The sequence below is a fragment of the Monodelphis domestica genome, chromosome 3 (genome assembly GCF_027887165.1).
Source record: "Monodelphis domestica isolate mMonDom1 chromosome 3, mMonDom1.pri, whole genome shotgun sequence".
NCBI classification, from domain to species: Eukaryota; Metazoa; Chordata; class Mammalia; order Didelphimorphia; family Didelphidae; genus Monodelphis; species Monodelphis domestica.
The window spans coordinates 86,057,911-86,083,716 of record NC_077229.1 but is presented as its reverse complement, the minus strand read 5'-3'; the positions used below and the strand labels follow the sequence as shown (position 1 = coordinate 86,083,716).

At 39.4% G+C, this 25,806-nt stretch overlaps 1 protein-coding gene and 1 long non-coding RNA gene across 2 annotated transcripts in view; one reads left to right on the top strand and one right to left on the bottom strand.

Annotated features, from left to right (window-relative positions):
- Positions 1-6,803, top strand: part of MAU2 (MAU2 sister chromatid cohesion factor) — an 86,085-nt gene extending 79,282 nt beyond the window's left edge. Inside the window, exon 19 of the mRNA XM_001366082.4 lies at positions 866-6,803. Within this exon, the coding sequence (XP_001366119.1) occupies positions 866-940 (75 nt within the window). The 3' untranslated portion in view covers positions 941-6,803. The remainder of the gene's footprint in view (positions 1-865) is intronic.
- A 14,108-nt stretch (positions 6,804-20,911) lies between these two features.
- The window catches only part of LOC103093554 (uncharacterized), a 54,265-nt gene continuing 49,370 nt past the window's right edge, over positions 20,912-25,806 (bottom strand). The window contains exons 3-4 of the long non-coding RNA XR_465771.3: positions 22,259-22,336; positions 20,912-21,813 (exon numbers count right to left, since the gene is read on the bottom strand). This is a non-coding gene — a long non-coding RNA (uncharacterized LOC103093554). The remainder of the gene's footprint in view (positions 21,814-22,258; positions 22,337-25,806) is intronic.

Below are 25,806 nucleotides of genomic sequence, written 5' to 3'. Positions count from 1 at the left end.
CTGCACCTGAGGACATTTCTCACATTACCCACCCTTCTGCCCAACAGCCCAATGGGAGCACTCCTTCCCTTCCCTGTCTGGAGTAAGGCAGGGGGCTCACATGCACCTTGAAGGTGCTTTGGAGCACTAAAAGGCTTGCCATCACTGCTCTATAGTCCCTTGAAAAGGGAACAAAGAGAGAGTAAGCATTTATATAGCTAGCACCTACTATATACTAGGCACTTTGCAAATATCTCATTTGATCCTCACAACTCTGCAAGGTAAATACTGTTATTATCACCATTTTACATCAAGGAAACTGAGACAGAGAAAGGTTAAGTGACTTGCCAAGAGTCATATAGCTAATAAAAGTGTCTGAGGCCATATTTTCATCCAGTTCTTCCAGACCCCAGGCTCCACACCATCCACTGCACCACTTCACTGCATTGAAAGGCAACTATTTGCTTGAATGCCTTTAGTACTAGAGAATTCACAACTGCCTCAAAAAGAAGCCCATTCTATTTTTTACTGGATGACCTTGATTGTTAGAAAATAACTCATATTAAAATTTGCCTCTCTGTAATTCCCCATCAATTGGTCCTAGCTTTCTCTTACAACTCTAATCTCCTTTCCCCACCACAGTGATCCTCTTGAGTTTTCTTTTCTCCCAGCTAAACATCTGTTTCTTTCATTTGATCATCATATAACCTGGTTTCTAAGTCCTTTCCCCATCCTTATCAGCCTTACCTGATTGTGTTCAGACCTGAACAGAATGCTCCAGATCAGGAAATAAGAACAATGATTTACTTCTTGCCAAAGAACAGCATGTCCTCCATTTTCCAGGTTGTAAATTCCATTTTCTTTCATTTCCATGCATGTTCTCCAGTGGACAGATGGGCCACCCCCTGTACAGTTTCAGGCGCAGAATGGACCTACCACCAGCCTTGCTAGTCTCCTGTGAAGGAAAACTTGGCTAAAGTGACACATGCAACTTGGCCCCCTGGGCAGAAGAAAATCTATCCTGGAGGATTTTCCAGGAGGGGAAAATGAGGAATTTCCTGTACAGCCAAAAGCCTTAATCAAGACTAAACACAACCTGCATTTCAAAGACTCAAAAAGGACATTTTAAGCTGCTTTTAAAGATGAGAGGTGTGTGTGTCCCTTACACACAACTTCTGGATTTTTAACTGTATTTGATGCTTCTGGTTTTCCTCAGTACAGCATGGTACAGGATCCAGAATACTGTTAGGGGATATTGGAGGCAGGGGAGTCTGTCTTTCCTCATTTACCGAACATCCACTGTGTGAAATTCTCCAACTCAATCTTGGTGGGAAACCATCACTTGGAAATGGATTCTGACCAGACTGCCAATCACTGCTCTAAATATTTAAGTCCTACCTGAAATGAAGTGCTTCTGGTTGGAGTAGGGGCGGGAGTGGGGAAGAGTCTACTACAAGGAGGCTCCAAGTAGCATGTAGTGTGAGATTTAATCATGACTCTGTGCCTGGGGGTGGGTATGGAGAGCTGGCAAACCTCAAAATCCTTCTCTTAGGGAAGTCCCATGTGTCGATGCTGTTCTGTAGCAAATCACCGAGTGCACCCAGATTAAACCAGTTCTTCTCTAATAAAGGTAAAAAAGTAAGATTAGTTACTTTTTAACCTTTCATTGCCTAGTGAGTAGCCATGTGTTTTGAGGGAGGGGCAGCGTCCTCCTCCCCCATAACTCTTTAATATGTCACTCGGACAGCTTTATGAATAAAGCTTGAAGGTGTAAGTTTAACTTGACCCCAACACCCAGATTAGAGGCAGATATCTGGAAAGATTAAATCACTTTGGAATAAATGCACATTTGTACAGAAAATGGCTTTTTCAACATACCTTTTGAATATCCCATTATTCAATAGGATTTTAGTCCTGTACTACGCTGAACCTTTGTTCAGGCTCACTTAGAAGTCCAAGAATGCCAGCTTCCAAGTGTAAGGCACCTTGATCTACTACACTGTTCTGTTGTGTATATTATTATACATAAATATATATATATATGTATGTATGGATGTATGTGTTGTGTACTTCTATATCTACAGAGCTAGAGGCTTGTGTTTACATTTCCCCTAACAACAGGCACTGATTGGGGGAGGTCATATGAGGTTCCTCACTTTGATTTAAACCTACCCCTCTGCCCATTTTGGAAGTGAAAGGTACTTGGGAGCACTATCTGTTCTTTCCTTTGAAAATCTGCTTGGAAGAACCAAACATTCCCTTTTAAAGGACCCCAGGATTGGTGGGTTTGGTTGTTGTAATCAACAGGGCTGTAGCAGCACAAGGGTGGTATGAACTGGAAGTCACAGCAACCCAAACAAAAATTTCAGTTTCCATTTCCCGAGCAGCTTGCACAGTACCTGGAATGTGGTAACCGTTTAATAAATGATGGTTGAAATGAAGTAGCCCACAAATTAAATGGGCCTCCCTAAGATTGACAAAGAAAGATACTCTCTAGGTTATTGGGATATCACTGAGCTGAGAGAGGATAGACATAGTTTCATATGAAGCACTTCCCCCAGATGGTTGTTGGTTTCCTGGCCTATATCATAAAACTGCTTTATTCCTTCCTCCCTCTTTGGGTAGGTCAAAGGCTCAAAGGCAAGACCATTTTGGGTCACTTCAGGAGAACTAGTACAAGAAGAGGTTGTTTTTTTTCTTCCAAGCCACCAGTGCTTACTGAGCTGACCAATCCCAGTATAAAAGGTTGTCACGTCTCTCGGGATCAGTTTGATTTAGATCAATTTAACTTACTATTATTTCTTATTTGAGATGATCTCTTTCAGGAGAGAATAGTTAGCAAATTTGTTAATTTTTCGTATTTATACATCTATTGGGAAACCTAATAATTTGAAGTAAGATGTCCTATCATGAATAGCATTATTGCATATGTGTAAATGAAAATGTTTTGACTTTCCACAGCAGTGGACCCCATGTTCAGTCTACACACTCAGCACTGACACCTATAATAATGAACTAGATTATGTAAGCTAACACGTGATTACCTGCCCACCCACCCTGAATCAGAAACTTGCAAATTCTAACTTTGTTTTGAAGGCCTTACACCTGCTTCTCATTGAAAAAAAGGATGAGTTAGCAAAGCCTTGGAATTAGAAGATTGAAGTTAGAAGGCTTGATCAGCTAGTGAAATGTAATCTAACAGAAGAGAAAACTAAAGTTCAGACATGAGAAGTGATATGCCTATTTATACAGCTGGTCATTCACCCTTCTCATGGAAAATTCATCTCTGCAACTTTTGAAAGGGTCTAGGATTGCCTTCTGGTCACTAGGAAGGAAACAAGATTCAGAACACAAGAACAGAAAGCATAATGGGCTAGGAGTAAGGAAACCTGGGTTCTCTTCTCAACTCTGCTATTAACTGATAGTGTGAACTTGAGCAAATCACTTCCAATTGTTTGAGCTTCAATTTTTCATTTCAGTGGGGATGGGATAGGGAATGTCAATGAGGAGAGGAAAGCCTGGTAGGGAATTAAATGATCTCTAGGATCTCCTAAAGCCCTGGTCTTCTATGATTCTGTGAAGGCTCCGGGCTCCTTCCAGCTTCTTGTTTGCTCCTCTGCCTCTCAGGTGATGAACATTCTTCATCTCGCATCCTTTGTGTAAACAATTTGTTTGAGAGGTGAAAAGGCTCCTTGGAGGACTTCCAGCCTCTGATTAAGAGAGACCTGGGAGCCTTCTGACCCTAGGTCTCTTCTTGACACATAAGTCTTTGTTCATTCCTTGTTACAGGTTGCAGGAAGGAGAAGCCTCTTCAAGACAAGAGCTAATAAAGGCTAAAGTGAAAAATCACTTGGCACCCTAGCAAGGACTCCCTTCCCTTCACTATGACTTGGCTCTGTCCCCTCATAATATACAGTCTGCCCACCACCTGACTGGTGAACTAATCCCACTGTTTCCATTGTCTTGTGCAACATTATGACCAAGTGTATGTTTTTTCGTGTTACATGCTTCTAAGGCAGTCTCATGTAGCATGACTTAAGCTACAGGCCATGCATTCTTGGTATTCAATGGCCTGCCTTAGCCTTACTTAAGCTACGTGAGTGCATGTACATGATATGCCCTCTTCAGTTTCATCTGACCATAGAATCCTTAAATAATAATAATAGTTAACATTTATAGATGTTCCTGACCCTGTACTAAGAGCTTTACAGTTCTCATTTGATCTTCACAACAACGTGATCAGGTAGGTACTATTCCTAACCCCATTTTACAAATGTGGAAACTGAAGTAAATGGATGAGGTAGCTTGCCCAAGGTCATACAACTAAGTGTCCGAGATGGAATCTGAACCCATCTTCCTGACTTCAGACTCGGTGTTCTATCCACTGCCTTAGAGGCCATCTAGTCTGATTTTATTTTACAGATGAAAAAACTAAATCCCAGGGAGAGAACCCAGGTGTTAGAGGTGTAGTAAAAAGCAGAACCCAGTCACCTGATTCTAAGTAAAAATGTCTCCTTATAACATGGCCTCCCTCAACAATAGCTAACAGAAAAGATTTGTTCCCCATCTTGCCAAGTAAGATGCATAAAATGCTTTAGATGTAGATGAATGAGAATGAGCATCATCCCGGTTCTCTCCCTGGACAATTGGCTAGAATTTGTGAGCCATTCTCCTGGCAAGTTTGGTGTCACAGATGATGAGGAGCGAGACTTCATTTGAATCCCATAGGGTCCGAGTGACCATGTCTTCTTAAGGTGATTAACTTAAGGGCACGGTCAGCAAAACCAGTCCCTGTTAGTAAAGATCTTATCCACCTCAGTACTGGATCAGCTAACCTCATGTTGGAGGATTTTTAGTTGGCAGGTATCCTAAAGGGCAATAATTTCCCACAAGAATGGAACAAATTTTCCACCACTGTATCCCTGGCCAATGGTCATCACTATTCACACAGCTTGTGCCATTGTTGAACAACTCGAGTGGTCAGAATTCTTAGGCCAAATGACAATCTACCTCCTTATAATTTCTACTCTAATTTCTCTTTATGAATTAAAAGCAAAAAAAAAAAGTGTATAAACCTTTGCCTAGATACATAGAACTTTCATACAAGTGAAAATATTCTCATGGTCTTCATCCAACTTTTCCCTCAAGGATTAGTTAGCACACAGAGTGATTGCATTTTGAGGTTGTCACAAAAATGAGCAGAAAGCAGCCAGTATTTAAGAACATAGACTGCATCAAAGGGCAGAGGGATGATTATTTGTTTGTTTTTTCCCCTTGGGGTGGAGGGTGGGATAGCAAATGGGATGACCCTTTCACTCCTGCCTAGAAAGACTAGATTTCTATTTTTTAGTAACCAAGATACTGAAGGATACAGGGAAGGGATAATTATATTACCAAACCAGTTAAAGGAAAATTAGGTTCAGAAGCAAGTCTTTCAGAATGAGCACCTTGTGGCCTGTATTCTATGACTTCTTATTTGGTTAATGAAAAGGTTTATTATTATTTTTATTTAGAGACCACTTGCAGAGGGACTGTTGAGTACAAAACCCAGAATTTTATTTCGTGGAATTAAGGTTTTCCAGACCCGTATCCAGAGAACTAGAGAATCCTAGAATGTCAGAGCTTTTGGAAGGATCCCTCAAACAGAAGAAAGATCCTAGGATTTAGAAAAGAGGTAATTTTATCATGAGTGCATGAGACAAACAGCATGACTGGAGAGAGAGCTGGCCTCTGAACCTTGAAGATATACCGGCTGTGCAACCCCTAAGCAAGTCGACCTCTGCTCCAAAAAGCTGAGACTCCTTGCTCCAACATTGGTAGGAAAAGTGTTTTCACTCAAAATTCCCTACAGCAATAAAACTGCAGGTTCAGACCAAGAAAAGAAGGGGGGAAATTGAGCCACATAGTCATATATCCTGATATGTGCAAGCTGCATGACTTTCTTATTGAATAATTACTCAATGGTCCATGACACCTGGCAGCATTTGCACAACAGTACGGTCATACTAGACTATTCGTGGGTGTTAGTTAATTTAGCAAATATGTTTTGCTAAAAATCTGAGCTGAGTCACATGTCCTAGGATTTCAGGGTTGACAGGGCTTTGACCATATCTTATCAAACCCTCCTCATTTTATAAATAAGTAAACAAAGATACAAAGAGAGGGAAGATATGACTTATCCAAGGTCACACAACTAGTTAAGGCTAGAATGTGAAAAGAACCAGAAGTCCTCACTACAGATCTCTTTATATTGTATTACCACTACTGCCTCAGAAACAAGTTAGACCTATATATCTTGAGTTATTTGAAAATCATCCAACTGTCACTGCCTTTTACATATGCCTGTCCCCACTCCTCTCTGGTTGTAAGCATTTGTGAGTGGTCTAAATTATGTATTTTCCATATCACCCGGGATAGGGCTTCACACACAGTAGGTGCCTAATAAATTTTGTTAAAAAAGAAAAAGTTTAAAAGTGGGAACAATTTATTTTGAGGACAGCGGGGAAATCGTTTCAGTTTGTACAAAAACATTAATTTGGTGATAATGCTTGGCCACTGTGGATGAAATTATCCATTTGTTGCCTAATTCTGTTTATACCATAGACTCTAACATTCTGGGTATAACATAGATTGTTTTCATGTATTTGTTTATTCCATTGTACTCATACTTTTAAATCCTGCTGAGGCTTTTAATCCAGAGAAACGATATGTATATATAATAATGTTGCTGTATAATAAGACGTACCCTCTTGCCTTAGCGTGTCTATTGTTTAATTCTTTTTTCTTCCATATTAGAATTTTAAATAAAATAAGTTGACCGGTAACCCTCATTATTCTCAATTTCTAATTTTCAATATTTGCAATTTGCTTTGCCAGTCTCAAGCATCTCTTATCAAAGGATCAGAAAATCTCAAAGAGAGATGATACAGAGAAACCGGCACGTGTAGGACCAGTACGCTCTGTCATGTCACCAGGTGTTATTTTCCCTTCTCTTTGAAGGCATCTAGAGAAGTCATAACCACTACCTCACCAGGTGCGCCATTCCTGCTACTGAACAGCTCTGATTGTTAGGAAGTTCTTTCTTGAACCAGGTTGAAATTTGCCTCTCTAGTTTCTGCCCATTTGGTCATAAGTCTGCCCTTTGAAGCCAAGCAAAGCCTATCTAATCCCTCTTCCCAAGGAAAACTTTTCAGTTACCTAAATTTGAAATACCTTTTCAAACAGCTGTTGACTTGGATTGATCCTCATATGACGTAATCCCTGGGCTCCTCGCCGCCCTCATCTTTCCTTTTCTGGATGCATTCTGTTTGGTGGATATCCTTTCTAGATTCTATTAATGAGGATTGTATTTCAACCTCAAAATATAGTTGTTAAATATTTACTATGTGTGAAGAACTATGGTAAACAGGAATACAAAAACAAAACTGGAAAATAAGTCCCTGCCCTCACACAGCTTACAATTTAACTCTGAGAATTCAACCTCCACACCAATAAATAAATACAGTTTGAACAGAGAAAAAATACTAACAATTAGGATAATGAGCCAAGACTTTAGGTTAGTGATAACACCTGAAAGGTACAACATTCCCCAGGCATGGGGAATTGGAATGCCAACTCTAGATAATGGTGGGTAGGCTAGTCTAAAAGCGTGGGAGGTATAGTGTATATTGGTGGCAGCGAGGTGACTCAGTGGATAGAATGTCGAGAAGACCCTTCCTGCACTCAGATCTGCTTTTGTTAGCTGGGAGACCCTGGGGGATTCACTGAACCCTCTTTGCCTCAGGTTCTTCACCTGTAAAATGAACCAGCAAAGAGAATGGCGAACCACTCCAATATCTGCACCAAGAAAACCCTAAATGGGAGACAACTAAGTGGCCCAGTGGATTGAGCTCTAGAGACAAGAGGTCCTGGGTTCAAATGTGGCTTCAGACACTTCCTGGCTCTGTGACCCTGCCCAAGTTCCTTAGTCCCCATTGCCTAGCCTTTTACTGCCCTTCTGCCTTGGAACCAATACACAGTATAGATTTAAAGAAGGAAAGTGAGGATTTTTTTTTTAAAGAAAGCCCTAAATGGGGTCATAAAGGGTTGGACACAACTGAAACAACTGAACAGAGCACAACAATGAAGTAAGTCTGGAAAGAAAGATTAAAAATAGATGATGAATGCCAAGCAGAGGAGTTTGTGTTTAGCCAAGTAATAGTGGCAGGAACTAAATATTTTTGAGAGGTAGGGAAGGAAGGAAACAAGCATTTATTAAGTGCCTATTATTTACCAGGCACTCCAAGCTTTGTGCTTAATAAGTCTTATCTCACTTGATCCTCACAACAATCCTGAGAGATAAATGCTCATTTTACAAATGAGGAAACTGAGGCAGAGGGTAAGTGCCTTGGCCAGGGTCACACAACTAGCAAGACTCTAACTTGGGACTTCCTGATTCAGACCCAGCACTCTAACCCACTGCCTCAATCTAGCTGCTGGCTCTAATCAATATTCGCTGTTTTGGCTGTTAACAGCACCCTGCAATCCACTAAAACCTTCATCTCTTCCTATCAGCTATTACAGTTGATTATTTTTAACCCAAATATGAGATTCTGTTACATTTTATCTTACTAGTATGGATACTTTATGCCAGACAATCAAGATCTTTTTGGATCCAGATTCTCTTATCCAAACTCTTAGCTATCTTACCTAGGTTTATGCCATCCACAAATTGGGGAAACCTCTCATCTATACCTTTAGCCAATTAATTTTTATTTTAAATGGTGAACAGATCACAACCAGTGGCAGAGCCCTGATACATTCCACCAGAGATCTCCAAATAGGTTGGCATTAAGGTGTTAATCAATCCTTGCCTCTACCCACTTCTAAATTTATATATATATATATATATATATATATGCTAGAATCCGACCCATGCTCTCCATCTGATCCACAACTATTGTGAAAGACTTTGTCAATTGCTTTGCTAAAGTCCAAATATGTTAAAGAATCGCCTCAACTTACCATTCCAGTAACCCCTTCAAAAAAATAAAATTAAGTTATTTTGAAATGACTTGTTTTTGATGATCTATGCTAACTTTTATTAGTCACCTTCTGCATTTATTTCTTTGTTCTTTAGTTTTGCCCAGAATCGGTCAAACTTACTGGCTCATTCACTGTTTTAGAAAATAAGAATATTTAAAGTCAGCTAGATGGCACAGTGGGAGAGAGTGCCAGGGATGGAGTTAGGAAGATCTGGGTTCCTATGAGACCTTAGTCACTGCCTAGCTGTGTGACCCTTGGTAAGTGGCTTAACCTTATTTGCTTACCCCTTATCCTTCTCCCTTAGAGTTGTTACTAAGGCAGAAAAGTAAACGTTTAAAAAGAAAAGAAGAATGGGTTTTTTATCACATTTCTCTCCCAATCTCAACATTTTAAAAAGTCTATCCTTTCAAGATTTCTGGTGATATCAAGACAGATCCTATGAGCTTCTGTTTATCATTGGTTCAATGTTAGGAAGGTGTTGCCTAAGTCAGTTTTGGAAAAGCAGTTTTTTGCTAATTCTTTGTTTCTTGTTATCCAGATGAAAGTGTTTCTCTACCTACAACAGGTACTGGAGAGACTTTGGTATTCCAGATGATCTCAAGAAAAAAATCCACTGAGAATACTGATGTGATTCAGCTTTTTTAGAAATAATCTTTATCCCTAATTCTTCTGGGAATAACTAATAGAGTCATTTCTCAAGAATCATAAAACAGGCAGGACCAAGGGTGGGAGGGTCCTTGGAAACCAGAACACAGCCGTGGACCCTCTGTGACCAGGAAGATCTCAGATAAGTGGAGACTGCAACAGACACCCCTGCCCAGAGATTAAGCCATGCCTGTGGTGTGGGAGCCCCAGCTCTTGTCAGGGCCTGGGACCCAAAGCCTTAACACATGACCTTCTGGACGGAAGTCCAGAAGGTTGTGGAAGTGGCACTCCGGCTCTCCCTTGTTTTCTTGCCATTGTCTTCTGAAAGATGAAACATCCTTCCTACTGCCAGCAGAAGCAGAGCTGCCAGGCTTCAGCCTTAGTCCTCGTCCCTCTCTTGAATTGTGATGGAAAGGACTGGTAAACCAAAGAGCTTATATTCTCCCCAGAGCTAGAGATACTCTTTTTGTTCACATCAAATGAAAACGTTTCTCTAATGTTTTACTGTCATCTGTCCCTTACATAGCAGTCCCTTGCCAATACCACTAGCTGACTTCCGATCCATGATAGAGAAGAGGAAGGGGAGGGGACAAGTATTTATGACTCACCTGCTAGGTCCCATGCTATTTCATTTAATCCCCACAACAATACCATGAGGTAGGTGCTATTATCATCCCCATTTTACAGATGAGGAAACTGAGGCAACAGGTCAAGTGATTTGCCTCAGCTCTTGTAGTTAGGAAGTGTTGGAGGCAGGATTCAAACACAGGTCTTCCTGACTCCAGGCCCAGGGCTCCATAAAAGCACCAAGGAATAACACAAACTGATATTGGGTCCTTCATTTCATATTTGTAGTCCACCACCTCTTGGTAGGGAAGATGAAGATAGGTTTCCTCATTAATCCTCTGGAAACAAGCCTTCAATTATTATGGTCATCATTATGATGATCTTCCCAACCACTACTGCCATCAACCCTCCAGTCCCTGCTCTGATTAACTGGCCATCCATTTAGCTTGTCCTTCCCCTTTTCCAAGACTGGCCAAGTCCCCACTACTCCTCTAATCCCTGTGATTCCAGTTGCCACCTTCCTTTCCCTTCTCTCATTCCTATCAAGCTCAACCCTATCCCTTCCCATGGCCTCATTTCCTCTCTCCAATTCTTCCACTCTGCACTCTGGAGTGCTCACTCTTGAATTTAAAAACTCCCCTTTATTGTCCCTTGACTGGAGAATGGCTGAATAAATTGTGGTAGATTTGGTGATGGAATACTCTTGTGCTATAAGAAATGATGATCTGGAGGATTTCTATGTCAACTGGGAGAACCTCAATGAACTGATGCAGAGTGAAATGAGCAGAACCAAGAGAACATGGTACACAAAAAGTAAAACATTGGAACAATCCAGTGTAATGGACTTTGCTACCAGTAGCAATACAATAAGCCAGGACACTCCTGAAGGACCTTTGGGAAAGAAGGCTAACCACATTGAGAGGAAGAACGATGGGAATAGAAATGCAAAAAAAAAAATCAGTTATCACATTTGTATATGGGTATGTGATTTGGGATTTAGGCTTTAAAAGATCACTCTACAGCAAAAATGAATAATATGAAAATAGGTATCAAGTGATAACAATTATACAACCCAGTGGAATTGCTTGTCAGCTCTGGGAGGGGGGAAGGGAAAGAACATAAATCATGTAAACATGGAAAATATTTTTAATTAAGTTTTAATTAATTTAGAATATTTTCCATGGTTATATGATTCATGTTCTTTCCCTTCTCTCCTCCCAACTCCCTTTCATAGCCAATGAGCAATTCCCTTGGGTTTTATCATTGATCAAGACCTATTTCCATATTATTAGTATTTGCACTAGGGTGATCACTTAGAGTTTACATTCCCAGTCATATCCCCATTGACCCATGTGATCAAACAGTTGTTTTTCTTCTGTGTTTCTACTCCCACAGTTCTTCCTCTGGATGTAGACAGCGTTCAGAAAAATATTTTTAAAAAAATTTTTTAAAACTTCCCTTTACCCTAAAATGTTTCCCTCATATTCTCCATCACCTTAGACTCCTAGAGACCTGACATTCTTGTTTGGCTTTGCCTAGCCTCTCCAACATGTCAGTTATTCCATCTATATCCGATGTCTTCTACCAGCCCTAAGGTCAACATACCTTCTTTTCCCCCTTTTTCAAGGAGTTCACTACCTGGCTTATGATCTTCTTGCCTACTCTCATCCCTGCCCTCATACTTGGGGATTTCAAAATGTATGTAAATGTCTCCTTTAACCTACTAGCCTCAATTCCCAAGACTTAGAGCTCTACCCCAAAAGTGTGTGTTAAACCCAAGGCCTCACTAAAACCCCCAAACAACTATTATTCTACCTTCATCATCTTGTACCCTAAAATTTCCCTCTCTAAACATAATCTCCTGTTTTTGTACTTATCCCTCTGTCTCATTCCTCCCAAAACTATTCATAAAATTGGACACAGAAGAAGGGAGGAAGGAAACTCAAAGACCATCAAATCCAACCAGTACCTGAATAAGAATCTCCTCTACATCAGGACTAACAAGTAGTAATCTCTACCTTTTCTTGCATAATATCATCGAGGGGGAACTCACTATCTACAAAGGCAACCCAGCCCATTCTATTTTGGGCTATCTCAGGAAGTTAAGCCTTCATTTCACTCTTCATAATTTTATGTAGGCCTTTCTTTATTTTTACAAAATTAACAACTTCCATCCAGTACTTCTAGTTCTCCCTCCAAGTCAAAGCAGAACATGTCTACTCCCTCTTCCATAAAACAATCCTTTAAATGCCTGAAGCCAAGAATCAAGTCTCTCCTAAATCTCCTTTCTAGGCTAAAAATCTCTGGTTCTTAGAAATAATGTAGATACCCACCAGTTGAGGAATGGCTAATTGAATTACAGCCCAAGAATGTAATGGAACATAACTGGAAGAAACAATGAACACGATGAATACAGAGAAGCAGAAGCATGTTTATAAATTGTTGTTGTTCCAAGAACCTTTTATAATAAAAATATCCAAGGGGTGTGATCACTAGCAGCACTTGGAGACAGTCTTATGAGGCAATGAAACTCCTTGGGCTTCATGGGAGTAATTAGATTAGTGTAGTTTGGTGCCTGGAATCAGAAAGAACTGAGTTCAGATCAGGTCTCAAGCTTTTCCTAGCTACGTGACCCGTGGCAAGTCACTTAATCTCTATGTTGTTTTTTCAATCTATATCATCTGCTTTAGGATCTATATGAGTATTGGTTCCAAGGCAGAAGAGTGCTAAGGGCTAGGCCATGGGGGTTAAGTGACTTGCCCAGGGTCACACAGCTAGGACGTGTCTGAAACTACATTTAAATTTCAGACCTCCCTTCTCTGGCCCTGGCTATTAATTCAATGAGCCACATAGCTGTCACCTCCCATTTATTTTTGTTTTTTTTTTAATTATCCATAAGGTCAGCATGAAACTTGTCAAATGCTCAAAAGAATCTGTGATCACATAGATTTGGAAGCTGGCTCCAACAATGCAGATTGCATTTTCTGTGTGGCTCTTGTCCATGCCCTTCCACCAGATCACCACAAGGGCACGCCAATTCACCTTCCTTGATTTCTATTGACATTGAGAAGGGACTAGTGGAGCCCCATGGCTGTGCACCTCTCACCTTCATCCCCCAGTAGTTGATACATAATCAGTCCATCTTTTTTTCCCATCTGACAATTCTTTGATGACAACTTTTGTTTCTTTTATTCAAAATTTCTCAATAATTTTATGTTGTTACTTGCTTACACCCACCATGCACCTCTCCATTGCCCCCTTAATGTGATCCTCATTTTTAATATTTCTGAGACTATTATATTCCAACTCTGCCATACAACAGCAACTCCCATAGAATTGTTATTATTAAAAGTTGGGCCTTTGCCATATACTCTGACAGTCATCTAGCTCACTCTCTCTAGACCCTCTTTTTGCTCTCCTTAATGGCTCACCCAGATATACATAGTGATGGACAAGCTCTTTAGGCTTCCTCTTAGAATCCTTATTGCAATTTGGGCAATCAACATTCATAGTGTGGATGGTCAAGCTAACTTCCATGGAGTGATTACAGATCTCATTCAGGAGGCTCTGCAAATGTTCTGGGGCTTGGAACCCTGGCCCAGTTTGATCACAAACAGGAATGCCTAGAATATCCACAGGGAATCCCTTCTTCAACTTGAACCCAGTGATGGATCTCTCTGATCTCAGTGGCAAATTCTTTTTGACAAGAATATATCTCTCTGTTCTATTCCTCACTCAATGTTTATGATCAGAGCTTGTGAAACAAAGTCATTTCAGCTCTGTCTTTCAAGGAATCTTGAATTATTTTGATGTATGAATGAGAAGCAGTCACCTTGTTGAAAAAGAGCCTGGAAGGCAGTGTTCTGTTCCACCCAATCAAATGCTTCCCTGAAATCTGGGACAACTATATATACACATCATTCTCCTGAACTACCTCTCTAGTAACCTTGCCAAAAAAGAAAATTAGGTTAGTCTCACATGACCTGATTTTTTTCTTCATTAGTAGCTTTTATTTTTAGAGTTTATCTTAAAAAAAAAATCCTTACCTTCTGTCTGAGAATCAATATTATATATTGGTTCCAAGGCAGAAGAGTGGTAAGGGCTAGACAATGGGGGTTAAGTGAATTGCCATGGGTCACCCAGCTAGGTCTGAGGTCAGATTTGAACCCAGGACCTCCCATCTCTGGGCCTGGCTCTCAATCTTTAGAGTTTATCTTGCATCAAAATTATTTTCCAGTGTCTCTCTACCTTAATCAAATATTTCTTTGAAATAAAGAAACTTTAAGCAAAACAGTCCCAAAGTTACAAGTCACCCTAGTTTGATATCTTCTACAGTACTTATTTTGGGGCATGTTGTCACTCCACAGAATGTCTAGAAGCTTCTTGAAGGCAGGGACTGCTTTTATCTTTGTATTCTCACTCACCCACCCCCATCTCACCTAGTATTTACTAAATGCTTGTTCATTGATTGATTTTTTTCTTTCAGTCTTTTCAGTTGTATTCCACCCTTTGTGATCCCATGTGGGGTTTTATTGGCAAAGATATTGAAATAGTTTGCCATTTTCATCTCTAGCCCATTTTACAGATGACAGACTGAGGGAAGCAGGGTTAAGTGACTTGCCCAAAGTCTGAGGCCAGATTTGAACTCAAGAAGATGAGTCTTCCTGACTTCAGACCCAGCGTTACTCCTGAGCTGCCAGATTGATTTATTTTTTGATTGATTAAATCCTTCCGAGAAACCAGCCAGCATGTTTCCTGGACTTTTCTCTGGGATCAAGATCCAAATTTAGATCATCATAATTCCTCTAACTTCATCAACCCTGTAGAGTTGATTTAATTAACAGGAAATGTAAATTCATTGTAAATATTCAGTGAAGTCAACAAGTCTTTATTAAGCCCTTACTAGGTGTCTGGGGTGTTGGGGAAGATGAGCACCTCTGATGTAAGGGCTTGCCAAGCCCTTTGCTGGGCTGCTTATCCACCTTTGATGTCCACCTTTCACTTAGCTGTAGCATAAGCAGCCAGCCTAGTAAACCATCTCAGCAGACAGGATCAACCAGGTTGAGGGTAACTGACAGGACTCACACCCACTGGTGAATTAGGGGATTGTCTACCCCAGGCCTGTGAGCAGAGAAAGGGTGAGGGAGCACAATTTGTTCCCACGGCCACAAAGGAATGCTTAGAGCTTGGTCAGACTTCCGAGACACCAAGGTGTCTCCACCCTGGGCATCACTAGTCATCCTGACTTTTGTCTTGCCATTGAACTTCCATGACTCTGAAAGACCCAGAGAGGCTGCATGCAACTCGGCCTCACCTAAATCTAGTTCACTAGCAAGTCAGGACATCGCACAGTGATGTCACCAGGCCTCTTCTAAAATGAACAATAATATCTAGGTGCTAAGCACCTGCTAAATTCTGGAAATACAAATAGAAGCCAAATGAGGTCCTTGGCCTCAAGGAGACCAAATTTTAATTTCATAAGACAACACATAAAAGGAAACCGAGAAGCAAAGGGATGGGGAGGAAGCCTGGAGGAAAAGGAGAAGGAGGGGAGGAAAGAGCAGAGAGGAGAAAGTCCTGAGAAGAAGGAATATTGTTCTCTTGGTTCTACTTTCTGTAATGCATCAATTCACTTAAGCCTTCTTTAATAGACCTGAAATTTTCACATCTCTGATTTCTTGTGGCACAGTAATATTCTATTATATACATACCACTATTTTGTTCAGTCATTGCCTAGTTACTGGATAACCACTTTGTTTCTAATTTTTTTGCTACCACAAAGAATAACTGCTTACTCATGAAGTTATGTTGACTATTTGTGATCATTGTTTCTTTTTCTAAACATTTATCAACCATACCAAGAATAATACATTCTAGAGTTTTACCAGGGATCAAGGTCAAGTTCATTGGGGTTTTTTTGTTTTCAGATTCCATTTGCTCCCCCTTTTTTTGAAAAATTGGAGAACAATTACTCAGAGATAGTCATGTCCTCCCATTTCCTGAGATTTTTCTTTAAAATATTTTTTAATTTTAATAACAAATTTCCATGTAAGTTTTCCAAAGTTCTATGATCCATATTGTCTCCCTCTCTTCTTCCCTCCCCTCTCCCTGAGGTGACAACAAAATTCATCCTGGGTTATAGATGTATTATCATGCAAAATGTATTTCCATATTATTCATTTCAGTAAGAAAATAATCTTAAAAAACCAAAACCCCAAAACATATACCCAAGTGAAAAAGTGGTAAATCATATGTTTTAATCTGTATTTCTATTCCAACAGTTCTTTCTCTGGATGTAGATAACATTCTTTGTCATAAATCCTTCGGAATTGTCCTGGATCATTGAATTGCTGTAGCAAAGCCTATGTGAAGACAGAATTAACTCTCCCTTTGTCTATTTTAAGTTACTCAACCAAGAATTTGAAGTGCCCCTTCTTAGCACTTAGTTAGCCATTAAGTAAGAGTTCACAAGTCACTAGAGAAAGCTCACACCTCCAAAGGCCACTGCCCCAGGCAGTGCTAGGCAAATTGAAAGGCTGCAATTGGTTACTGTGAAAAGGAGAAGAGACAGAAAGTGACATGGAAAAGGGGGTATAAAAGGCCAAGCCCAAGGACTGGTTCATTCACTTTGCCTAGGTGAGCAGAGCTAGAGGAAGATTCTTGGAAGCATTCAACTCATCCTTGACTGGAGCTTTCTGCTCTGGAAAGACTTGCTGGCTGAGTGACTAGAGCTAAAGGAGGAGGCTTGTGTTGGTGGATTTCTGGCTAAAGACTATCATAACTTCCACGGGGAGAACTGGGACTTGAGGGAGCCCTTGCTGGTGCTGAACTGGACTTCACCAGAGAAGCACTTAGAGTGGTTGGCTAGACAATTCTCTACCTTCTTCCTACTTTCACTTTAATATCTCTACCTTCTTGTAAATAAAGCTGCTAACAGTCATTTGGATTTCAGGGCTACTATTTTATAATTGGCGACCACAATCCTTTTTTTAAACTCATAACCAACTCTTTGCCCTTATACCTATCACATTTGATCATTCCACAGTATTGCTGTTATTGTGTATAATGTTCTCTTGATTCTGCTTATTTCACTCTGCATCAGTTCATGCAGGTCTTTCTAGCTTTTTCTGAAATCATCCTGTTCATCAATCATTACAGCACAATAGTATTCCGTTACCATCATATACCGCAATTTGTTAACCATTCCCCAATTGAGGGATATCCCTTTAGCTTCCAATTCTTCACCACCATAAAAAGAGTGCTATGAATATTTTTGTACAAACAGGTCCTTTCCCATTTTTTTAGCTCTTTGGGATACAGACCCACTTGTGGTATTATTGAATCAAAAGGTATGCACTCTTTTATAGCCTTTGGGCATAATTCCTAATTGCTTTCCAGAATGGTTGGATCGGTTCATATCTCCACCAGCAATGCATTAATGTCACAATTTTGCCACATTCCTTCTAGCATTTATCATTTTCCTTTACTGCATATTGGCCAATGTGTTAGGTGTAAGGTGACACTTCAGAGTGTAGTTTTAATTTGCGTTTCTCTACCCAAGAGGTATTTAAAACATTTTTTCATTTGATTATTGATAGCTTTGATTTCTTCATCTGAAAACTGCCTATTCATTTCCTTTGATCCTTTATCAACTAGGGAATAACTTGGATTCTTATAAATTTGACTTAGTTCTTTATATGTTTGAGAAATGAAACCTTCATCAGAGAAAGTTTTATAAAAATGTTTCCCAGGGTTTCCCTTTGAATCTTAGTTGCATTGATTTTGTTTGTACAAAATCTTTTCAATTTAATATAATCAAAATTATTCATTTTACATCTTGTAATGTTCTCTATCTCCTGTTTGGTCATAAATTTCCCTAAGATCTTTCAACAATTACTAATAGTTACTTAGAAATCCCATCATCTATTCATTTCAGTACCTAAGAAGGAAGTTTATCTGGGCCTAGTGATTTGGATTTCTTTTTTGAATCTTTACAAACCTTTCCTATTACTAAGAATCATTTTTTAAAAAAAGGAATAATTTTATTTTTAAAAAACATGACATTATGAACAAGCAAGTTTCAGGTAAAGAAATCAAAGTTATCAATGATCATATAAAAATGTTCTAAATCACTCTTAATTAAAAAGATGCAAATTAAAACAACTCTGATGTATCACTTCACACCTATCAGATTAACCAATATGATAGTAAAGGAAAGTGATAAATGTTGGAGGGGATGAGGCAAAATTGGGACACTAATGTATTGTGGATGGAGTTGTGAACTGATCCAACTATTCTGGAGGGCAATTTGGAACTACTCCTCAAAGCCTATAAAACTGCATACCCTTTGACTCTGTAATATCACTACCAGGTCTGTATACCAAAGAGATCATTAAAAAGAGGAAAGGACTTGCTTGTACAAAAATATTTATAACAGTTCTTTTTGTGGTGGCAAAGAATCAGAAATTGAGAGAATGCCCATTACCTGGGGAATGGCTAAACAAATTGTGGCATATGTTACTGATGGAATATTATTGTGCTATAGGAAATGATAAACTGGATGATTTCAGAAAAAGCTATAAAGATCTACATGAACTGATGCAGAGCAAAATAAGCAGAACCAGGAGAACACTGTACACGGTAATAATAATATTGTGTGATGAGCACCTGTGAAAGACTTAACTACTTTCAGCAATATGATGATCTGGGACAATTCCAAAGGATTTATGACAAGTAATGTCATCCACCTCCAGAGAAAGGACTGTTGGATTCAGTTGCAGATCAAAGCATACTATCTTTCACATTTTATTTGGGGGTTTTATTTTTATGAACAGCCAATATGGAAGTATTTGTGCATGATAATATATGTATGACCCAGATCAAATTGTTTACCATCTCCAAGAGAGAAGAGGGAAGGGAGGGAGATAATTTGAATCTTTTAATTTTAGAAAACCTATGTTGAAAATTGTTTCCATGTATAATTAGGAAAATTTTTTAAAACTTTGAATAGAAAAATATGATATATGCATTGTTCCACATCTGTGATTTCCTACTCCTTCGGGAGTTGTCTTTTCATATCTCTTCTTTGGGGCCAATGGAACTTATTCTTTATCCTTACTGCAAATTCCTTTCCCTCTATTCTTCCTTATGCTTCTTTACTCCTGAATCTCACTTTATTTTTCCTCCCTCCATAAATTGTGTTAACAAGTTCAACTATGCACTACTTCTTATCCTTGATTTCCTTGTCTCCTTACATTGGCACTCATACCCTTGGATCATTCCTGTCTTTCTCCTCTGGCACTACCTAGCCACAAGCCAAACCTTGCTGACTGATGTCACTGAAAATTCATGGTGTTATTGAATTTCAATTGCTTCAGTGTTCCAAGAGAATTACTTTATTCTTTTCTGATTCACTGCTCCAAAAGGTGATCAGTTCAATATGTCTTTTCCCTCACTCCCCTATGTCACACCCATTCACTACCAGCTTTTATTAGGGGCTACTTATTGCTGCTAGAATAAAATGCAAACACAATCGACTGGGCTTTCGTGTGCTCCTCATTTTGACCCTAAGCCCATCTTTCCTGCCTTATTTTAGGCAGTCCATGTTCTAGCTGACCTGGTCTATTTTGCTATGATGTAAGCTTGGCATTCCATCTCCTGTTTTCTATGTCTCTGCCCTTGCATAGACTGTCCTCCATGCTAGAATATGTTCCATCCTCTTTTTCTCCCCTCAGAAACCTTATTTGAAAGCTCAGCTCAGGTGCCACCTCCTCTGATTTTCTAGAATCTCTCCCTCCAGATCAGCAGGGATCTTCCATGCTCTCTCCCTCCTCAGATTACTTTGTATTTACTTTCCTTCATACATGCTGAATTCCCTGAGTATAACATTAAAAAGCTCCTTGATATAAGGGACTGTTCTGATTTTGTCTCTATATTTCTAGCACCTAGAACTGGACCTTACACATATTAGGGTCTTAATAAATGCTTGCTTTGACCCCAAAGAGATAATAAGGAAAAAGACTTGTACAAGAATATTCATAGCTGCACTCTTTGTGGTGGCCAAAAATTGGAAAACGAGGGGATGCCCGACAATTGGGGAATGGCTGAACAAATTGTGGTATATGTTGGTGATGGAATACTATTGTGCTAAAAGGAATAATAAAGTAGAGGAATTCCATGGAGACTGGAACAACCTCCAGGAAGTGATACAGAGCGAAAGGAGCAGAACCAAAAAAACATTGTACACAGAGACTGATACATTGTGGTACAATCAAAGGTAATGGACTTCTCCATTAGTATCAATGCAATGTCCCTGAACAATCTGCAGGGATCTAAAAAATACTACCCACAAGCAGAGGATAAACTGTGGGAGTAAAAACACCAATGAAAAGTAACTGCTTGACTACAGGGTTGGAGGGGATAAGACTGAGGAGAGACTAAATGAACACTATAATGCAAATTCCAACAACAGGGAAATGGGTTCGAGTCAAGAACACATGTGATAACCAGTGGAATCGTGCGTCGGCTATGGGAGAGGGAAAGGTGTGTGGGGGGGGGGGGGGGCGGAATGAAAAGAAAATGATCTTTGTTTCCAGTGAATAATGTATGGAAACGACCAAATAAAATAATGTTTAAAAATTAAAAAAAGAAAAAAAAAGAAATGTGTAACTAAAAAAAATAATAATAAATGCTTGCTTTGAATGGAATTGCCAAACCAAAACCAGAGACTCATTCAAGACTTCAGAGATCTATGAACAGAAATCACCTCCCCACTATCCTGTGTCAATGGGAATCTAGCTTTCACTTGGAAGGGAAATTCATTACCTCCAGAGACAACCTATTTCACTTTGGGACAGCTCTCTTTCTTAGAAATGTTTTCATGGCATGGAATGTAAATGTATCTCTCCGTATCTTCCATTCATTGCTTCTCAAAGAATTTCCCTAGCTTTTGAGACATTATCTTTCCAACCTTAACTCACATTTCTTTCTGCCAACCCCATACCTTCTCCACTCCAGCCAAATTAAATAACTCTATTCCCCTGTGTGTCCTTCCTCTAGCTCTGCTCAGATTGTTCCCTCAATTTGGAATACCCTCTTTGCCTGTTGAATGTCTGCCCAGTCATTCAAGACAGATTCCAATGCTATCTCCTCAGAGAAGCTTTCCCCAATCCTCCCAACATTCTGGTTGGTTATCTTCCCTCCTGACTTCCTGGAGTAGTTTGTATGTCTTTATGTTACTCCCTGACTCTCTCTCTGAGGTGGCCTTCCAAGGTATAAAGCAAGTCCAAGGAAACAGGAATCCACTAAAAGTGTTTATCAAGCCTACATAACTTTGAGTAATACATTGAAAAGATAGAACTTCATATTCAGTTAAACATTTCCTTTTCTCCTATGACATCTGCAGGTGCTGTTTTTTCCTTACTCATCTCCAAAGGCAGTTAAGGATGACCTACCTTGGTTGCCACCATTGTCCTACCATTGGCAGGATGGAAGGCCCTCGTCACCAGCAGTTGAATGAAAACAAAGATCCAGATTTCTCTTCCTCTTGGGTTGCTTCATATTCTGGGTTGGCTACAAAGTACTCTATAGATGGAGAAGCTGATGGCACAGATGAAGATTACAGAAAAAATGCCGATAGAGTACTCTTTCATTTTGGCAAAGTGTAAGGATAATTTTTGGCTTGTGACCTAATCTAAATTAATTCGGTCACCAGAGAAAATCCCAAATAAAATACTGTAAAGGATAATTTTAGCATTGTGACCTAAACTATATTAATTATTGGTCACCATGGATATCCCCCCCAAAAAAAGTACCCAAGTCACCTGGAAATTTATGGTGATTTAATTAATATAGTGGAAAGAAATTAAGAAGAAGGGAGAAGGAAAGGGTATAGGATTTCTCCTGCCTGGCTTGAGCCAGGGGGAAGATTAGAGGTTTTAGGAAGGTAAGGTTTTTGAGAGTAAAAGAGGAAGGAATCAGCATGAACTCCCAAGAGGGCTCAGCCAAGATGCCTGAACCTGAATTAGTTCAAGGGAAAACTTACCACCAAAACCCAGACAAATAGCTGCCACCACACCAAGATGTCGGAACATTTAGCACGCTGCCAGCCAGAGTCGCTTCTCTGGGAAAAGAGAGCAAAGAGAGGAAGTGACGTGCCTTATATAGATGGTTTTACGTCACTTTCCTGCATCTCATCTGTACCAATGATAGCTTAGCTTGACTTAGGACAGTACAGGGGTCTATCAGGTGTTTCTGCACATATCTGTTGAAGGCCATCTTCTTAGATACTTAATCCTTGAGTATGGGTGCAGACATTCCTGACTTTGTTAAACTAAGTAGGGTGGACCAATGTAGAGTTATCAAGACCTGATTCTGTTAGACCAAGTATCTCCATTGTTACAAATCAGGAAATAGCTAAATCAGATCTACTAAAGTACAGTCTGAGTAAGGTGGAGTAGTTTTTAAATTCACAATACTCAAGTCAGTTTGGAAATTTATGGTGATTTTAATTAATATAGAGGGAAGGAATTAAGGAGAAGAGAAAGAGGGTATAGGATTTCTCCCGCCTGGCCTGTGCCAGGGGGAGTTCAAAGTCCTCTGCCACAATGTATTTGAAGAAGATTAGAGGCTTTTCTAAGAGGATAGTGTTTGGAAGGTAAAGGAGAAAAGAATCAGTCTAAACTCCGCGAGAGCTCAGTGAAGATGCCTCACCTGAACTAGGCTACTAAGCTTCTCCCAGTATAGTATCAAGGAAAACTCACTGCCAAACCCAGGCAATAGCTGCCACCACACCAAGATGCCAAAACCTCATCAAGCTTCCGCCAGAGCCACCTCTCTGCGTAAAGAGCCCAGAGAGAGGAAATGACACAAAATATATACAGTTTTTACATCACTTTCCTGCATCTCACATGTACCAATGGTAGCTTAAGCTTGACTTAGGACAGCCCAGGGGTCTGTCAGTTGTTTCTGGTTTGTCATTTGCTAGCACATTTCTGTCATAGGCCATCCTCCTAAATACTTAATCCTTAAGTAGGGGTGTAGACATTCCTATTTTTGTTAGACTAAGTAGGATGGAGTAATCTAAAGTTCACAGAAGAAACATTTGAAGTGAAAAAGGGTAACCTGATGGCACAGCTGATTTGTAAGCAAGTTTTTTATCCAGAACTTGAAGAAGTCCAAGACTTAGATGATTTGTTCTCCTAGTCAATATTAAAGTTATATAAGGGTAGATGTAGGCGTCAGCTAGCTGGTTCAATGGATTTAGAGCCAGGTCTAGATACTAGAGGTCCTGGGTTCAGATCTGGCCTAAGATACTTCCTAGCTGAGTAACCCTGGGCAAGTCACTTAATTCCCATTACTTAGCTGTTACTGTTTTTCTATCTTGGAACCAATATACAGTATTGACTCTCAGATGGAAAGTAAGGGTTAAAAAAAAGAGTAGATGTAGCAACTTACCCTATAAAACAGTTAATAAAATGAATTTCTGATAAAAAAAAAGTAGTCCTACACTTGCCCAATCTAAGCTCCAGTGGAAGAAGGGGGTCCTTTCTGGTACTGCCAGCAGTCCAACAGCACCTGTGTATGAATGTCTCAATTCATCCACTGTTTGTATGTGTTTGCTAGCTGTTGGTTTGGTGTTCTCTGCCCCATGATGGCTTGTCCCTCTCTGGAGAATGAATACTGCAAGGCTGACTCTTCAGTCTTTTCACATCTCTCCCTGGATTTTTTGAAATGGAATATTTGTGAAAAATGAGATCTTACATTTCAAAAGAGAAAGCTGGGAGCAGCAGGGGATCTCAGTGGATTGAGAGTCAGGCCTAGAGACAGGAAGTCCTGGGTTCAAATTTGGCATCAGACACTTCCCAGCCATGTGACCCTGGGTAAATCACTTAATCCCCATTGCCTAGCCCTTACCACTCTTCTGCCTTGGAGGTAACACACAGTATTAACTCCAAGACGGAAGGTAAGGGTTTATTTCAAATGTATATATATTTTTTATTTTATTACGAACTTAATCAATAACCATTTCTATGTATCAAGAAGAGCAATAAAGAGGATTGTTTAAGAAACTGAGGTTAAATTTATATCTGTGTGCATATATATGTATATATGTTTATGTGTATATGAATTATACATAGAATATTAAAGTAGTAACAAAATTGTCTTGTCCCTTGTTTCTATTTGTTTTTTACTGTTCCTCTTTTGAAATGTTCCATTGATGCTCTTGTCCTTGCAAATCCATCATTACTTACTTATCATGTAATATTTACAGCCTAGTTCCCTGTGTTTTTGTTCCTTCCTCCAGGTATAGAAAACATGGAAACTTTCTTCATTAATGCTACTCACAACTCATATAGTTCTTGGGAGTTCCCTGAGATAGTAAGAGATTAAGTGACTTGCAGAGGATCTACAAGCCACTTGGACTATCAGACTAACTGGCAGGTGTCAAAGTCAGGTCTTTCAGACTCTAAGCCCAGCATTATGCTTCTATTTATTTAGAATCCTAGATTTAGAGCTTGAAAGGACTTGAAAGGTCATTTAGTCTACACCCTTCATTTTGCAATTGAAAAATTTAGGACAAAATGCTTAAGTGACTTGTCCAACATCACAAAGGAAAGAAGTGGTAAAACTGGGCTAAACTTGGGTTCTTTTACTCCAGTCCTTCATTCTTTGAACTAAATCATGAATTATGTCATGGAGACTTTATGTCTCCCCTGTTATGTCTGCTTTTGTTGTTGTTGAGGCAAGCAGGGTTAAGTAACTTGTCTAAGGTCATACAGCTAATATGTGTCTTTGGTCAGATTTGAATTCATGAAGATGTCTTCCTGACTTCAGGCTTGGCACTCTGTTCTTTGCACCACTTAAAGAGCTTTGTTAATAACAAATGCTAAATAAATATGAATAGTGAGGAAAAGATAACAAGCAGACAACCCAGATATTTCTCCTCACATCCTACAAATTGACAAAGATGACAAAAAGGTTGAAAGAGTAGGGATAATGGGAAGATAAGCACATATGAATAAAGACAACTACTTTGGAAAGCAATTTGGAATTATGCAAAAAATGTGATTGGAATACTTGTTCTCTTTGACTCAGAGATTCCAAGACTAAGCGTATATCCCCAGGAGGTCATTTGTAAACAAAGTCCTCATAGACAGCAAAATATTAATAGCAGCATTTTTTGTAGTAGCAAAGAAGTGGATACAAAATAGATGCCACTAAATTGGGAAATTGGTAAATAAAAGTGGAATATACATAAAATAGTTACTGTGCTATAAGAAATGATGAATGTGATAAATACAGAGCATAGAAATATCTAACAGAACTGATGCAAAGTGAAGTAACCAAGAGACCAGAAAACAATATACAGAATGACAACAAAGAACACCCTTCCCACTCCTTTGCAGAGGTAGGAGGTCCACAGGTATAGTGTAGGACATATATTTTCTGACTACCAATATGATTGGTTTTTCTAATTTTTTTGTCTTTTCTTTCTCTTTTTCTCTTTGTTATTTGGAATGGTTAGAAGAGATTCTGGTGATGTAAAAAGCAAAAAGTATTAATTAAAAATTTTAATTCAAAGATATTTTA